The 18311-nt window shown below is 41.2% G+C and overlaps 1 protein-coding gene across 1 annotated transcript in view; it reads right to left on the bottom strand.

Moving 5' to 3' along the window:
• LOC139371395 (partitioning defective 6 homolog alpha-like) overlaps positions 1-17695 on the bottom strand; it is a 33380-nt gene extending 15685 nt beyond the window's left edge. Inside the window, exons 1-2 of the mRNA XM_071111786.1 lie at positions 17457-17695; positions 8774-8996 (exon numbers count right to left, since the gene is read on the bottom strand). Of these exons, the coding sequence (XP_070967887.1) occupies positions 8774-8996; positions 17457-17552 (319 nt within the window). The 5' untranslated portion in view covers positions 17553-17695. The remainder of the gene's footprint in view (positions 1-8773; positions 8997-17456) is intronic.
• Between the last annotated feature and the right edge of the window lie 616 nt (positions 17696-18311).

Below are 18311 nucleotides of genomic sequence, written 5' to 3'. Positions count from 1 at the left end.
TGAGGATGGACGCGAGCGCTGAATCTCATCTGCTATAGAATCACATTAGCCAGCCTCTCAATGGCCACTCTGTGAGATGAGCTCATGCTAAAAGCCCCATCAATCTCATCAGTGTTTCAGTGGAACAGCACTCTGTGATATTAATGTCCCACAGAGGGAGAGTGGTGGAGGGAGGATCTGGTCAGAGGCTTTAAATGGCTCCACCAGCACAATGTGTCCATCATGGGGCACCTCTGGGGGGAGGTTAGATGAGAGTCAATCTCTGGAAAGCAGCTTATTGGGCCTTCAATAGCCAGACTGGCCAGTTGTGCTAGTCAGAGCAATTGACCAGTTTCTTAGGCGTGGTCTTAGACTAGCATCACCACTACTTACAGTCTGTTAGCATCACTACAACCTTTACATTAAGATAGCACTGACAGAAACTTCACCCCCGTGTTGATCACCATCTGGTTTGATTGTCCATAGTCCTCTGAGGTTATAACGAAAATATGCCATGTGTACTGTACAGTATGGCAAGGATCAATAGTCTCCTTAAATAGATGGTCTCTAGAGATGAAAGTAAGAGTTGAGAGAAATGTGGTTGACTGGAAGTCAAGACCAGTTAAAATGAATGAAGAGCACTGCTCTACTGATTTGCTCTCACTTGAAAACAAATGAGAAATATGAAAAGGCATCACTGTGGAAAAATAACATTCCTTCCATGGAGAAGATGAAGCTGTAATCTCGTAGCGCCAGGCCCTGAACGGGTACGTCTGTCACTGACAGTGATAAGCCCTCTCTGGAAATTTGCATTTCTGTTCCCCTCATGGTTTTATTAAATATATCCTCTGAGAAAGCCAAAGCTAACAGATATTGGCCAATGCTAGAGAGAGCAGGGAAAGAAAGAGAGAGAGCGACAGAGAAAGAGTGAAGGGAGTGAGAGAGAGAGCTGCTTTCTAATTCTCCTTTAAATAGAAAATGAAAATACTTCCAGGCAGTGGTGCAAAGTACTTAAGTAAAAATAAATTAAAGTACCACTTAAGTAGGAGTATCTGTACTTTTACTTCACTACATTCCTAAAGAAAATTCTGTACTTTTTACTCCATACATTTTCCCTGACACCCAAAAGTACCTGATACATTTTGAATGCTTTAGCAGGACAGGAAAATGGTCTAATTCACACACTTATTAAGAGAACATCCCTGGTCATTCCTACTGCCTCTGATCTGGTGGATAACAAGTAATCTAACAATTCCCCAACAACTACCTAATACACACAAATCTAAAGAGGTGAATGAGAATATGTACATGTAAGTATATGGATGAGCGATGGCTGAGCGGCATAGGCAAGGTGCAATAGATGGTATAAAATACAGTATATACGTGATATGAGTAATGTAAGATATGTAAACATTATTAAAGTGGCATTATTTAGAGTGCATTGTATAAAGTGACTAGTGATCCATTTATTAAAGTGGCCAGTGATTGCGTCTCAATGTAGGCAGCAGCCTCTCTAAGTTAGTGTTTAGCAGTCTGATGGCCTTGAGATAGAAGCTGTTTTTCAGTCTCTCGGTCCCAGCTTTGATGCACCTGTACTGACCTCGCCTTCTGGGTGGTAGCGGTGTGAACAGGCAGTGGCTCGGGTGGTTGATGTCCTTGATGATCCTTTTGGCCTTCCTTTGACATCGGGTGCTGTTGGTGTCCTGGAGGGCAGGTAGTTTGCTGACTCGGTGAGTGCATTTATAAAGACGTGCATTGGAGATGTGGTACCCACTGTGACTATTAAACCTACCCTAACCAGAAACTGTGGATGGATGAAAAGCGTGATCCACCGCATTTAACCATGGAAAGAGGTCTGGGAATATGTCTGAATATAAACCGTGTAACTATTCCCTCCGTAAGGCAATCAAACAAGGGAAGTGCCAGTACAGGGACAAGGTGGAGTTGCAATTCAACGACTCAGACACAAGACGTATGTGGCAGGGTCTACAGGAAATCACGTATTACAAAAAGAAATCCAGCCACGTCACGGACACCGATGTCACTCTTCCAGACAAGCTAAACACCTTCTTTGCCCGCTTTGAGGATAATACAGTGCCACCGTCGCGGCCTGCTAACAAGGACTGGCTGACGTGAGTAAAACCTTTAAACATATTAACCCTCGCAAGGCTGCTGACCCAGACGGTATCCCTAGCCGCGTCCTCGGAGCATGTGCAGACCAGCTGGCTGGTGTGTTCACGGACATATTCAATCTCTCCCTATCCCAGTCTGTTGTCCCCACATGCTTCAAGATGTCCACCATTGTTTCTGTACCCAAGAAAGCAAAGGTAACTGAACTAAATGACTATTGCTCCGTAGCACACTTCTATCATCATGAAGTGCTTAGAAAGACTAGTCAAGGACCATATCACCTCCACCCCCTACCTGTCACCCTAGACCCACTTCAATTTGCTTACCGCCCCAATAGATCCACAGACAATGCCATCACCATCACACTGCACAATCCCATCTGGACAAAAGGAATACCTATGTAAAAATGCTGGTCATTGACTGTAGCTCAGCATTCAATATCATAGTACCCTCCAAGCTCATCATTAAGCTTGAGGCCCTGGCTCTGAACCCCGCCATGTGCAACTGGGTCCTGGACTTCCTGACTGGAGGCTAAAGAAATTTGTCTTGGCACCTAAAACCCTCACAAACTTTTACAGATACAGTGTATCTTAGTCTATGCCACTCTGACATTGCTCGTCCTAATATTTATATATTCCTAATTCAATTCCTTTACTTTAGATTGTGTGTATTTTTAGATATTACTTGTTAGATATTACTGCACTGTTTGAGCTAGAAACACAAGCATTTCACTACACCCACAATAACATCTGCGAAACACATGATTGTGACAAATAGAATGTAATTTGATCTATAGCCACATACTGTACATAGCCCGTTTAAAGCCTGATAGGTGTTCAGCTGTCCAGGGCTCTGAAGAGCATCCCCATGAAAACAGGTGAAGTAGCTCTGTTGTCAGTCGGTTGCAGCAAAACAAAACAAATCCCACTGGGTGAACAAATAGAGCAAAAAAAATCTGATTGCGGTTGCCTCCAGAGCCATTAAAATTATTGATCAGAGCTTTGTCTGTAAAGTGAGGAGGCTTTTTCAGCTAATGAGTAATTAGCATGTGTGCTGGATCTCCTGGAGCATACACGGATGCTGGCTTCCTCTTTATACAGTGCCGTGAAAAAGTATTTTCCCCTTTCTGATTTTCTCTATTTTTGCAGATATTTCATACTGAATGTTATTAGATCTTCAACTAAAACCTAATATTAGATTAAGGGAAACTGAATAAAAATGTAATTACATTTATACTTAAGTTTATTTTATGAAATTATGCAACACCCAATTCCCCTGTGTGAAAAGGTATTCGCTCCCTTACCCTCAATAACTGGTTGCTCCACCTTTAGCTGCAATGACTCCAACCAAATGCTTCCTGTAGTTGGTTTTCGACAGACATAAATGGGACACATCTCATCCAAAAAGTTGACTCATATTTGTCAAAAGGCACCTGGATGATCCTCAAGACTCCTGGAAGAATGTTCTATGGACAGAGGAGTCAAAAGTATAACTTTTTGGACGACATGGGTCCCATTATGCCTGGCGAAAACCAAACACTCTGTTCCACAGTAAGAACCTCATACCAACAGACAAGCATGGTGGTGGTAGTGTGATGGTTTGGGGATGTTTTTCTCCCTCAGGACCTGGACAACTTGCCTTAATAGAAGAAACCATGAATTCTGGTCTGTATCATAATTCTACTGGAGAACGTCAGGCCATCCGTATGTGAACTGAAGCGCAACTAGGTCATGCAGCAAGACAATGATCCAAAACACACAATCAAGTTACATGAAAATCGCTAAAAAGCAACACATTTAAAGTTTTGGAACGGCCTAGTCAAAGTTCAGACATTATCCCAATTGAGATGATGTGGCAGGACTTGAAACTAGCAGTTCATTCTTGAAACCCCACAAACGTCGCTGAGTTAAAGCAGTTATGCATGGAAGAGTGGGCCAAAATTCCTCCACAGCGACGTGAGAGACTGATCAACAACTACAGGAAGCGTTTGGAGTCATTGCACCTAAAAGGTGGCACAACCAGTTAATGAGTGTAAGGGGGCAATTACTTTTTCACACATGGGCATTGGGTGTTGCATTTTTTCTGAAATAAATTAAATATGTAAATGTTGTGTTATTTGTTCACTCAGGTTCCCTTTATCTAATATTAGGTTTTGTTTGACGATCTGATAACATACAGTATCAGAAATATACAAAAGTAGAGAAAATTAGAAAGGAGGCATATTCTTTTTCACAGCACTGTATACAGAAAGACATTCACTGTGCAAGCTACGGCTTTGTTAGTCAAATAGGCCTTTCTTCCAAACATATACTGCATATGGAGTAGATGAGCACAGGGAGAAAACAGGAAGAGGAAATGGAAAAAGACACATTACTATGAACTTCCTATAGCAGTCTCTTTCTCTCCTTCGCTTTCTATTTCAATTTCTCACTTTCCATCTCTTCACATCTGAGTTTCTCTCTTGAAGCCTTCTTCTAGGACCACTGGCGAGACTAGATCTCATTAGCTGCATTCATTGCTCTCCTGGTCTGTGCTGAATGGAAGGCACCCTCTGAGCTTCACTCACTCACTGTACCTCACAAATGGCATTACTATTGCTCTTCCCTTAAATCTACTATTGCAGCCTCTGTCACTCTATACATCCACCCTAGTCTCTCTCCATCCAGTGTTATTGCGCCCAGTTCCATCGCCACCTGTGTTGACTTCATCTCAGGCCCCAGCAAGGCACTGTGCTCCCCAGCCATGACAGGCAGAGCAGTGCCTGGTGCTGATGCAGCAGGAGTCACTCCCACAGAGAGCCATGGATAGAGAAGCATTAAGCTGCACTGTCTATCTCTATTCTGACTGACACATAGCACACTAAACCGTTAGAGCTTCAGCGACCACACAGAGGGGGGTTGAACTACAGGGCACATCTCCTCTCTCCTCTCTATACACAGCTGAGCACATATTTGTTTATTTGGATCCCCATTAACTTTTGCAGAAGCAGCAGCTATTCTTCCTGGTGTCCACAAAAAAACACAATGACCAGTAACAAAACACTGATACACAAGAACAGTCACACAAATTTAAAATCCAACAATATACAAACAATACAACACAAAAATAATGTGTATGTAACATGCTGACCACACTGCTCGCGTTACGTGCGCGAGCGTAGCAAAATATATGTACACATACGTGTTATTCAATCATTTCATCCAAACTGTTCGCGCGTGTGTGAGTAGCCAGGCGCTAAAATAGAACTTGCTTCTATTTGTGATGCTTGATGCGCTGCAAGTTCCATGAGATGTTGTTCAATTTTAAAGGTAATTTTGCTGTTTGCTTGAGTAATTGGAAGGGAGTTCCAAGCAATCAATCATGCGTTGCTGTGAATTTCTTTTGGACTTGGGGACTTGGGGACTGTGAAAAGACCTGGCATGCCTTATGGGGTATGTATGGGTGTCTGAGCTGAATGTTATTTGATTATGCAAACAATCTTGAATTTTCATCACAGTAATATTTATCATAAAAGCTAGATGAGAAGCAGTTAATCTTTCATCAACCAGCAAAGACTGGCATGCATGTTGTTGATCTTAGTTATGTATGTGCAAGGCATCCTGCTCTTGTTTTGAGTCAGTTGCAGCTTTGCTAGGTCTTTCTTTGCTGCATTTGACCTTTTTTTGAATTTTTACCCCTTTTTCTCCCCAATTTTCGTGGTATCCAATTGTTGTAGTAGCTACTATCTTGTCTCATCGCTACAACTCCCGTACGGGCTCGGGAGAGACGAAGGTTGAATGTCATGCGTCCTCCGATACACAACCCAACCAGCCGCACTGCTTCTTAACACAGCGCGCATCCAACCCGGAAGCCAGCCGCACCAATGTGTCGGAGGCTACACCGTGCACCCGGCAACCTTGGTTAGCGCGCACTGCGCCCGGCCCGCCGTAGGAGTCGCTGGTGCGCGATGAGACAAGGACATCCCTACCGACCAAGCCCTCCCTAACCCGGACGACGCTAGGCCAATTGTGCGTCGCCCCACGGACCTCCCGGTCGCGGCCGGTTACGACAGAGCCTGGGCGCGAACCCAGGGACTCTGATGGCACAGCTGGCGCTGCAGTACAGCGCCCTTAACCACAGCGCCACCCGGGAGTCCTTTGACCATATTACTGGACAATAATCAAGATCGGACAATGCCAGAGCCTGAACAACTACTATATGCCATTTTTGTGTCAAAAACATATTTAAAGATCAGTTTATTATTAATCACCCATTCTGATACTGACTAACTCCTTATTTAGAATTTCAGTGAGAACACTGGCTTTGGGTGCTGACATGTAGAGTGTACAATTATCTGCATGCATAGTCATTCTAGCTTCGTGTAAGATCAGTGGCAAATAATTTGTAAAAATAGAGAAGAGTAACGGCCCAAGAAAACTGCCCTGAGAGACACCGCACTGTACATATCAGACGTTAGCGAAGCTTCCATTGAAGAACACTCTCTGGGTTCTATTGGATAAATACAACTCTCCAACCATGTGATGGCACGTGATGTTAAGTCAAAGCAAGCAAGTTTCTTCAATAACAATTTATGATCAATAATATCAAAGGCTGCACTGAAATCTTTATTTAATTTATGTATTTTTCATTTAACTAGGCAAGTCAGTTAAGAACAAATTCTTATTTACAATGACGGCCTACCCTGAAATCTAACAACACACCTCCAACTATCATCTTATTATCCATTTCTTTAACCAATCATTAGTCATCTGAGTCAGTGCAGTACAAGTTGAGTGTCCTTTTCAATATATATGCTGAAAGTCACTAATTAACTTGTTCTCTGAAAAATAGCATTGTATTTGGTCAAACTCAATTCTCTCCATCAGTTTACTAAGAACAGGCAGCAAACTGATTGGGCGGCTGTTAGAGGCAACAAAGGGTGATTCCTTCCACGCCTGTGGACACACTCCTTTAGGCTTTGGTTAAAGATTTAGCAAATAGAGGTGGCAATACAGTCTGCTACCATTCTCAATAGTTTCCCATTAAGGTTGTCTATACCTGGTGACTTATCATTATTGATGGATAACAATAGTTTTTCCACCTCTCCCACAATAACGTCAAGAAATTCAAAACAGCAATTCTTCTCTTTCATTATTAGATCTTTTATACAAAAATACAGTGGTTCACTGTTCAATGTTGTCATTTCACTTTTGAGTTTTTCCACTTTACTAGTGAAGTAGTCATTGAAATTACTGGCAACATCAACATTTTTTTTTTAGAAATGACCATTAACTTCAATGAACGATCTTGATGAATTGGGGTTTCTGGCCAAGATATAATTTAAGGTACTCAAAAGCTATCTTCCATTGTATTTTGTAATTTATCTTGGTTTGGTAATATCATTTCTTCTTATGTTTGTTAAGTTTAGTCACAAACTAGAGATGGATAACTACACTACCCATCTATCTCCACTGACCTGGATAACATTGTGAGCCTGACGGATAATTATGTAAAGTGCTAATTGAGTCATCGATACCTTCCTGTAGCAATCACAAAGCAGCTCAACATGGCTAATAAAGAAGCATAATAATGGGAATTTCATGTAAGCTATTTTTTTTGTTACAAACAGGATGGCATTCTAAAACTGGGAACAATAGCAGCCATTGTCCTCTTTCCAGATTAGCATTTCCAACTGAATTAAGCAAACAAACAAAACAATAAAACAACAGAACATAGAAAGACTTGACTATAAATAATGGGGGAGCAACTTTTAAGAGTATTAGTGGCACATTTCCGGAATGCTGCCCTGCAGAATTGGTTTTGATCAAACTCACTGACCGTGATGGGGCATTAGGGATGGAGGAATTGAGAGCGAGCTAAAGAGATAGAGAGAGAGAGACAGACAGACGGAGAGAGGGGAGAGAGATGATTAAGAGGGACAGAGAGCATGTGGTGGGGAAGAGAAGGGAGCATCTGAGGTTTGTGTGTGTGTGTGTGTGTGTGTGTGTGTGAGGCTAGGGGTGAGATCAGGGAGAGGAGCCAGCCCCGACCCCCAGTTCCAGCCCCTATCCCCAGCTCCAGTCCCTTAGCCTTAGCGCCAACCCCAGCTCCATCCCTTCTCAGCGCTGTGCCTTCGCATTCCTGAGGGCTGGCCCAGCGCCAGACAGTCCTACCCACTGAGGCAGGCCAGAATGGCAACAATGAGCACAGCCCCAGACACTCATCCCCTCACAATACAAGCAACGTCATCACCATTGCCACACTGACTGACTCTCATACCTCCACTATCAGTCACAGTAAGAAACACAGCTTTCAACAACATTACAATAGAGCCACTATCGCTAATGACTGCACAATAACAAAATACATAACATTTAGTCATAAACACACTATAATTTTCTGCTAGCTCAACTCAAAGTTCCTTTTCATGATCTACAACTGAAACTTAAAAAACACACCAAGGACAGTGCCGATAACGAACAAGCATCAAGAGTGACAAGCCCACTTCAACACAACAGCCAACAGGCTTTGGAGCAAGAATACAGGGACTCCAACTGCAATAAGGTCAACATCAATAGCAGAGAGCTTTAACCAACAATGTAAGTTACCAATGAGGCTTCTCTTATAAATATATATACTCTTAGCCCCCTCCCATCCCATCCCTCTCTCCATGATGCAGCCTCACCTCTCTTCTGGATGATGATCCTGAGCAGTGGGTTGGCTGAGGAGAGGGCTTTGTAGAAGTTGTCATCATTGTTGATTGGCAGCAGGTCACCCTGGATGTCAGCATATCCCAGCAGCACCTCCACACCGGGGATGTGGTGAACGGTCTGCAGCAGCCGGTAAAACTCCTGAAAGCCACAGGTGCCGCTCATCTTCAAAGCGAAACGTCTGTACTCCGCCTCAAACTGGAAAACAAAAGGTCAGGGAATATTGTGTCATGAAAGCAAACTCATGAAGAATGGTGCATCATGATATCAACAAACAACAGACTCCAACATAAGCCTCGGCCATGACATTGCCATTCACTGCTAACCCAACCATTCACAATTCACCTATATTCCACCATCGCTTTTCATTGTCTTGCATGCATTCTGCATTCTTCAAAACATAACCTAGGTATTACTTTTACATCACAGAGCTTGACATGTAGACATTGTCCAGTATGTAACAACTGGAGTCATGTTCTGAGACTTCCTATTAGATGCAGCAGGGACCAGGGCACAGCCCAATGATAACACAGTGGATTGTTGATCATTGTGAGGTAGCCGTGTAGCACAAATACATAAAGAGCGCTGTGGGGGACAACACAAGATGTGAGCTGTGCTTGTCTGTGTGGAGATGCTGCCCTGCACAGCCAGTGAATTTCTCTCTGGGGTGCGTATCACATAGAAACACACACAGCAGGTTGTCACTCCTCTAACACGATGTGCAATCCCATCAATGTTTGGTGCCACTTACTTCCCCAATCACAAAGACAGGGAGACAAATATATGACAGATATATGGCAGGCGAAGGAGACAGATTACAGAGTAAAGGAAAAATAGGCAGGATGAGCAAACAGTGCTAGACAGTATAGAGTAGAGTACTGCATGGAGCACCACACGCTTAAAATCCATTGGCTGTTTTTATGATAACATGATTGGCTGGTTTGTGTGTCCAACCATATTTACATTCTGAAACAAATAATGGGATATGCACTCAGTGATTGTGGACTCTCACAGAAAATGAGTGGGTCTACTCTGCGCTTCTTTTCCTCTCCATTGAAGAAGAATACATGGCATGCTTTACTGAGCATGAGGGGTGACTGATTATGCCATTTCCACCCAAAAACAGAAAAGAGAGGAAGCAAGGGGAAGATATCAGAACAAGGACATTGGAGTAGACATACTTGGAGTACACATACTTGGTATTCATATCACAAAAGATATGAGATCTCCACAATAAATTAAAATAGAAAACTTGTAAAAATAGACAAGATCCTGCAACTATGGAGAGGTACAGTTGAAGTTGGAGGTTTACGTACACCTTAACCAAATACATCCCTGTCTTAGGTCAGTTAGGATCACCACTTTATTTTCAGAATGAGAAATGTCAGAATAATAGTAGAGAGAATGATTTATTTCAGCTTTTATTTATTTCATCACATTCACAGTTGGTCAGAAGTTAACAAACACTCAATTAGTATTCGGTAGCATTGCTTTTAAAGAGTTTAACTTGGGTCAAACGTTTCAGATAGCGTTCCACAAGCTTCCCACAATAAATGTTGTCCCATTCCTCCTGACAGAGCTTCTGTAACTGAGTCTAACTTGGGTGAAACGTTTCAGGTGCCTTCCACAAGCTTCCCTTGCTTGCACATGCTTTTTCAGCTCTGCCCACAAATGTCCATAGGATTGAGGTCAGTTCTTTGTGATGGTCACTCCAATACCTTGACTTTGTTGTCCTCAAGCCATTTTGCCACAACTTTGGAAGTATGCTTGGGGTCATTGTCCATTTGGAAGACCCATTTGCGACCAAGCTTTAACTTCCTGACTGATGTCTTGAGATGTTGCTTCAATATATGCACATAGTTTTCCTCCCTCATGATGCCATCTATTTTGTGAAGTGCACCAGTCCCTCCTGCAGAAAAGCACCCCCACAACATGATGCTGCCAACTCAGTGCTTCACGGTTGAGATGGTGTTTTTCGGCTTGCAAGCCTCCCACTTTTTCCTCCAAACATAACGATGGTCATTATGGCCAAACAGTTCTATTTTTGTTTCATCAGACCAGAGGTCATGTCTCCAAAAAGTAAAATTTTTGTCCCCATGTGCAGTTGCAAACCGTAGTCTGGCTTTTTTTAATGGAGGTTTTGGAGCAGCGGCTTTTCAGGTTATGTCGATATAGGACTTGTTTTACTGTGGATATAGATACTTTTGTACCTGTTTCCTCCAGCATCTTCACAAGGTCCCTTGCTGCTGTTCTTGGATTGATTTTCAGTTTTCGCACCAAAGTACGTTCATCTCTAGGAGACAGAACACGTCTACTTCCTGAGCGGTATGACGGCTGCGTGGTCCCATGGTGTTTATACTTGCAACCTATTGTTTCTACAGATGAAAGTGGTACCTTCAGGCATTTGGAAATTGCTCCCAAGGATGAAGCAGACTTGTGGAGGTCTTCAATTTTTTTCTGAGGTCCTGACTGATTTATTTTGATTTTCCCATGATGTCAAGTAAAGAGGCACAGAGTTTGAAGGTAGGCCTTGAAATACATCCACAGGTACACCGCAAATTGACTCAAATTATGCCAATTAGCCTATCAGAAGCTTCTAAAGCCATGACATAATTTACCTGGAATTTTCCAAGCTGTTTAAAGGCAGAGTCAACTTAGTGTATGTAAACTTCTGACTCACTGGAATTGTGATACAGCGAATTATTAGTGACATAATCTGTCTGTAAACAATTGTTGGAAAAATTCCTTGTGTCATGCACAAAGTAGATGTCCTAACTGACTTGCCAAAACTATAGTTTGTTTAACAAGAAATTTGTGGAGTGGTTGAAAAACTAGTTTTAAGTGTATGTAAACTTCCTCTCATAGCTATTAGCTACAGCAAGGTGTGAGTTTGTGTGAGTGTAGTGTACAGACTGACGATGGATTTGGCAGTGTATGTAAACTTCCGACTTCAACTGTAAATACCTGTCTATTTATGGAAACATTTCCCTGATGAACTCCTTAGTCATATCTCAGTTTACTCACTTACTTATGGTGCTGCCTACTCCTGATGATCGCTATGTCTCATTTTTGATTAATTGTAAATTATACTTTTTTTTTAAAGTGTCTTTCTTTTTCAAACAAGTATTGCAGAGCTGGCTACAATTTCAATTTCATCTCCCTGAAAAGATAGAGCAAATATTATGGCAGAACTCAAATGTGCTGGTTGATAAAATACCTGCATTTATGGGAAAGATGTTTGAATAGGGTATTTTATTTTTTAAATGATATTGTAAATTGGAATGGTAGAGTTATGTATCTCATGGAGTTATCAGAATTGTATCAGAAGGTCTGCTCAATCCAAGATTACAACCAATTGATTACAGCATTACACCAAGAAATGGAGGAGGCAGGTGGCAGCGGGAGGAGGTCGGGAACTGGTCTGTCTTCCCAATATAAAGGATCAAACTGGCAGAGGAATAAAAATGGCATAAATAGGAAAGTATACCAGTTTTATTTGAGGACCAGGATGTTGACAGCTGTGCCATACAGATTGCAAAATAGTTGGGAAGAGATTTTTGATGTACCGATTCCATAGTACAGGGTGTATGAGTTGATATACACTACCGTTTAAAGGTTTGGGGTCACTTAGACATTTCCTTGTTTTTGAAAGAAAATCACATTTTTGTCCATTTAAATGACATCAAATTGATCAGAAATATAGTGTAGACATTGTTAATGTTGTAAATGACTATTGTAGCTGGAAACGGCAGATTTTTTATGGAATATCTACATCGGCGTACAGAGGCCCATTATCAGCAACCATCACTCCTGTGTTCCAAAGGAACGTTGTGTTAGCTCATCCAAGTTTATAATTTTAAAAGGCTAATTGATCATTAGATAACCGTTCTGCAATTATGTTAGCACAGCTGAAAACTGTTGTTCTGATTGAAGAAGCAATAAAACTGGCCTTTTTAGACTAGTTGAGTATCTGGAGAATAAGCATTTGTGGGTTTGATTACAGGCTGAAAATGTCCAGAAAGAAATAACTTTCTTCTGAAACTCGTCAGACTATTCTTGTTCTGAGAAATTAAGGCTATTCCATGCGAGAAATTCCATGCGACTCCGGTATGCTGGCCTTCTAGGCAGAGCTGCTAAGAAAAAGCCATATCTCAGACTAGTCAATAAGAAGAAAAGATTAAGATGGACAAAATAACACAGACACTGGACAGAGGAACTCTGAAACTCTCAAAGATAAAAGTAAAAAAATAATAATCTAAATAAAACATAACAAAAAGTAAGTTTGAATGACAATGAGTGGCAGTGTTGTTACAGTTAATGCCGGTTTGCCTGAGGCTGATGCTGTGCAGGTGTTTGTACACATGCAATATACACACACGCTCGTTCAAATACACATGTGCACATACACAGACATGTAAATAGTGCCATACATGCACTCAAACATATTCAGTTGTCCTTGCTGTTATGATTTTTGTTGTCCTTGATGTCTTTGCTGTTAGATGACTAATATGATGTAGTTGTTGAGCTGCTTCACTGCATGTATGGGCTCCCGAGTGGCGCAGTAGTCTAAGGCACCGCATCTCAGTGTCACTACAGGCGTCACTACAGATCCTGGTTCGATTCCAGCAGTGATTGGTAGTCCCATAGGGTGGCACACAATTGGCCCAGCGTCGTCCGGGTTAGGGTTTGGCCGGGGTAGGCTGTCATTGTAAATAAGAATTTGTTCGTAACTGACTTGCCTAGTTAAATAAAGGTTCAATAAAAAATAAAGTATATTGTATGCTTTAAATATTCTATAAAAAGATACAACTATTTTAAAAAATATATAATTCAGAGCTACATTTTTTGGGGAACAGAATCAGAACCAGGAACAAAAGTGATCCATACTATTACAGAACAGCACCCTTATTTTTAAAAGCATGGGAACCGTTAATAATATTATTTTACGTTCCAGTCATTTTTCCCAGTCCCCCCAAACACACACAAAGCGCCTATGCAAAGCCCTCACTCTGTCACTCAGAAAATCTTTGCCAGTGTGTGTGCGTGTGTGTGTGTGGCCAGGTTACCTGCCCCTCCCATAGGCTACCATAGCCTACTGACGTTACAACTGCGATTCAGAAATTAAGAAAAAAATAATTGTATTAGAAGTTTAAGTATCTCTAACGGTCGGGCCAGCATGAGTTGTTTTATGCACGTGATGTCAGAATCCACTTAATGTTCCAAAATGAGATTTTTACGCAACAGGACAGTTAACACGCGCTGCCTGCTAATTATCTATAAGCTGTTTCATCTTGTCAATTTCTAATTATTTTCTAACAAGTTGTATTTTCTAACAACAGTTTGAATTGAGGTGTGTTCCGCCTCCTCATTAATTCACATAGAAGTAGCCCATTTCAGCGTTGTGGACATTTTATGTTTGAGGCTTTACTGAGCCGAATAAACTTCTCTCTTCCAGGAGAGCCCACCGCACTTCACTCATGTTTGTGCAGATCAAGTATGCATATATTTGCGCAGTCTTGCAAGAATTGGAACATTTTGTTGCTGGCGCTCGCTTTGCCTTCCTTGTTGTTTTCCTTACAAATAACAACTTTGGACATGTGTGCGTTCCTATCAAAGTAAGCTCCTTATTTTCTGTATATCATTGTCATTTCTACTGTAGGCACATACAGTATGTATGTATGTATGGAGCATAATGTATTTACAGTTTTATTCACGTGTTCAATTACTAGTGACAAATAATGCATTCTGATTATTGCATATATTGTAATGGACACCTATGATGTGTGTAAAATAATTTTTTGAAGGTTGTACTGATTATAATGAGCTAAGCTATTTGCCAGCTACAGTGGGGCAAAAAAGTATTTAGTCAGCCACCAATTGTGCAAGTTCTCCCACTTAAAAAGATGAGAGAGGCCTGTAATTTGCATCATAGGTACACTTCAACTATGACAGACAAAATGAGAAGAAAAAAAATGGAGAAAATCACATTGTAGGATTTTTAATGAATTTATTTGCAAATTATGGTGGAAAATAAGTATTTGGTCAATAAAAAAAAGTTTATCTCAATTTTGTTATATACCCTTTGTTGGCAATGACAGAGATCTTTGGTTGATGAGACAAAAACAAGCATGGCGGCTACCCATCTTCCCATGTCTGTTTACTTTCGATATATATGACTGCTTGTGTTACCTCAATCTTTCCTCAGTTAGCACTAGAACAAATGTAGCCTACATTTTTTCAATTGGATGATTGTGTTATGGTGTAGCTACTTCTGTGAATGTCTGATTATTCCATCCTATAATAAACTGGTCACATTCTGGACATAACTTTGTAAGGACTGTGTTTGTGCAAAATGTTTCTGTGAAAAAAAAAGTATGACCAGCTCAAATGATGATTGTTGTGGATGGATGTTCTAAACAAATGGATGTTCTAAATAAGCGTTCTAATCAAGCCTTCTAATCACACCGGTTTGATCATACGCAACAGGGACCACTGTAGAATTATCACACCCGTTTGATCTTACGCAACAGGGACCACTGTAGAATTATCACACCGGTTTGATTATACGCAACAGGGACCACTGTAGAATTATCACACCGGTTTGATCATACGCAACAGGGACCACTGTAGAATTATCACACCCGTTTGTTGGTACTTGTGAAAAGTTTAAGGATACTATAGGTATCACGTTTAACATTGGATTTATTAACTACAAAAAGGTAAGAAGTGTTTTATTTTAATTCTGGTGCCACTCTGCACACACAAGCTTGTTAGCTATCTTGGTCCAACGTTAAGCCAACTCTCTGAAGGTCAAAGACATTAAAAGTTCCTCCGTTGAAGCTGCTCCTCCGTAGGTATAATTCTGTGGGCCTAATTCAGATAATGCATGTCATAACAAGATGCCCAGCACTTCAAGCTGAGTCTCGTCCTCCACCCTCTCTCTTCACACATGCAAAATTTCAGTCGGATTTCGCACCCTACACTTGTCTGACATCTGTCCAATGTATGTGTAAACAATTATCGCTTAGCCACTCCATAGCAAGCTGCTCTATCCGCACTGATTGGTGAAGTAATTTAATATCGAGCTAAATGTAAAAATGTAATATAAATCAAGTTTTAAAAGGAACAAAGGAACGATATAAACTGTTACCTTTTTTTTGTTCTAACCAGTTGAGAACTTTATTTTGCTGGTCGGAACAGAACAAAAAAAAAAGTATGGTTCTGTTCAGAACGAAATTATTGGAAAATAATTTTGATTATTATTTGTAGCGGATCCTACTATATCCCCCACCATCCCAGGGCTCCAATAGGCAGAACAACTTTGCTGAGTCATGAGTGTCTGTACTTGTTTGGAGAAGCAAGCCTCCTGTAGAACCATGTGACAGGCTGAAGTGTTTTCTTTTCATTATTAATTCATATATTCTCTCCCACCAAACACATAGCTATTAGAGAGAATAAGAAGAGACTGACAATAAAGAGAGAACCTGTTTGCCTTCGAGACATTGCCTTTGATACATTTTAAGACGCTGTGCTGCAGCTGAGGCACATACTTGAGATACAAACATGATTAGAATAGAATCCACTGTCAACGAGTTGTTAAAAATCACTGTTGAGGAGAGACAGACAGTGAGGCAGTTGCACTGCACAGAGAATGCATGTATAGATATCTCCAACTTAGAGTTATCACCACAATCCGTAGCATAGTGTCAGAATTTGACATACACACTAGTATGGAGCATTCTGAGCATACTAGATTGTTAAAGATTCTGACCTGTAGCGAACAACAATAGTAAAACATTGAAAAAGTAATAATCAGAGTCATTAACTCCATTTAAACACTTTCCATACACGCAGTTACAATGTTTGCTCTTTGTGACAGAAGTCCATAGAGACACATGGGTTTTACTGAAAAACATGTGTTGCCATGACAGACAATGTGTGTTCGAAGTATTGTCATCGCTATTATTTTTTCTTTAAAAAACACATTGACAGAGTATAACTGACAGACAGTTCATTTTAATGTGCTACACTGATGATGATGATAACAATAATAAACGAATAATCACCCCGTGTAGGCTGATGTTTTTTTTACAGGTAGGATATGGCCTATGTGGTCTATTCAGTTATGGTGATTCGGTGAATTCATTGACAGTGAGCTTACTAAGCCATATGGTTTATCGCTACTAATACCATGTTTCATGCATAATTAATCAGCCAGGCCTAATGTTATAATTAACCGCGAACAGCTACGCTCTATTCTGCAGCATAACAGCGCGCTACATGCATCAAAGAAATTACAACAACAACGGATAGTGCACTTTCATAGCCGAGAGCGACAATGCGAACTGTCATTGCCTCCTAGGCTACTACATATTGAAATAGAGGCAGACACGTTCCAAGCTGCTCCGTCTCAGAACGTCGTGGCGACAAAGGCACCAACATCAGTGTTTCCCGCTCTGATTATGATTAGTTACGTGGGGAATTCAAGAGCGGATAGCGCAATACCGACAGATCCAATTTATACGGCTTGATTTGGTTTAGCCCTGAGCACCGCAGGTGTTATCCATGCGCGTGCCTGATAAGGTAACCTATCAGCAAATAAACTGCGGTCCACGGTAACCGCATTATGAATGTGAAATTAATAAACCAGCCACTTACTTTGCTCTTGACCTCGACCACATTGTCAGTGTTTTTCAAGGGGGTCCTCTGGTACCTTGACATGTTAGCGCGTTGAACCCCAGTGGATAGGACCATCCACAGGCTTTCCTCGAAGCAGGTTTAAGCAGGCAGTCAGTCACTTCGTCGTAAGCGCATTTGCTCGCAGCACCATGCGAGCTGATAGACGCACAGGTACAGCAGTCCTTAAACAGTCCTGGTTCTGTAGTAGGAATCAGATCTGTGATGGAAAATGTTGTCCTCGCGATGGGCAGAGCTACACTGCCTCAATAACAATGACGTCAACTAGACACGCCGATTGAAGGCGGGGATGGGGTCGTGCGTGGGGTCAGCTGAAATGTTTCAGTCGGTGTTGCCCAGGAGACCAGGAGGCATAAAGAAGGTGAGACAAGGTTCCCTGACTCACATTTCTCCAATGAGTGAGTGTCAAAAGTAATTTTTAGGAAGTGACTAAGAACAGAATCCCTATTATTCAACTCAATTAATGTGATGATGAGATTTTCCCTGAGGTCATTCAATGACAAAACGGTAATGGACAGGATTTTTACAAAATAAATATATGCAAATAGAAAAAGTGGCAATGTGGTACTTAAATAGGCCTACCCTTGCTTGTAATATTGGGAAATGGTCTTTGCTGCCTCTGCAGTATTCTCACACTGTATACCATGGAAAAAGACTTGGCAAAAACATTTCTACATATGTGTTCTACATATGGATTTATCTCATCAGCGATGACCCATGCATTGACATCCAGTTTCACCAGTCTCTCTGTCTTTTTCTCTCTCAATTCAATTAAGTATACTTTATTGACTTGGAAAGTAAACACGTACATTATCA

Source organism: Oncorhynchus clarkii, chromosome 2 (genome assembly GCF_045791955.1).
Source record: "Oncorhynchus clarkii lewisi isolate Uvic-CL-2024 chromosome 2, UVic_Ocla_1.0, whole genome shotgun sequence".
Taxonomy (NCBI): Eukaryota; Metazoa; Chordata; class Actinopteri; order Salmoniformes; family Salmonidae; genus Oncorhynchus; species Oncorhynchus clarkii.
This window is presented reverse-complemented; position numbering and strand designations above follow the sequence as displayed.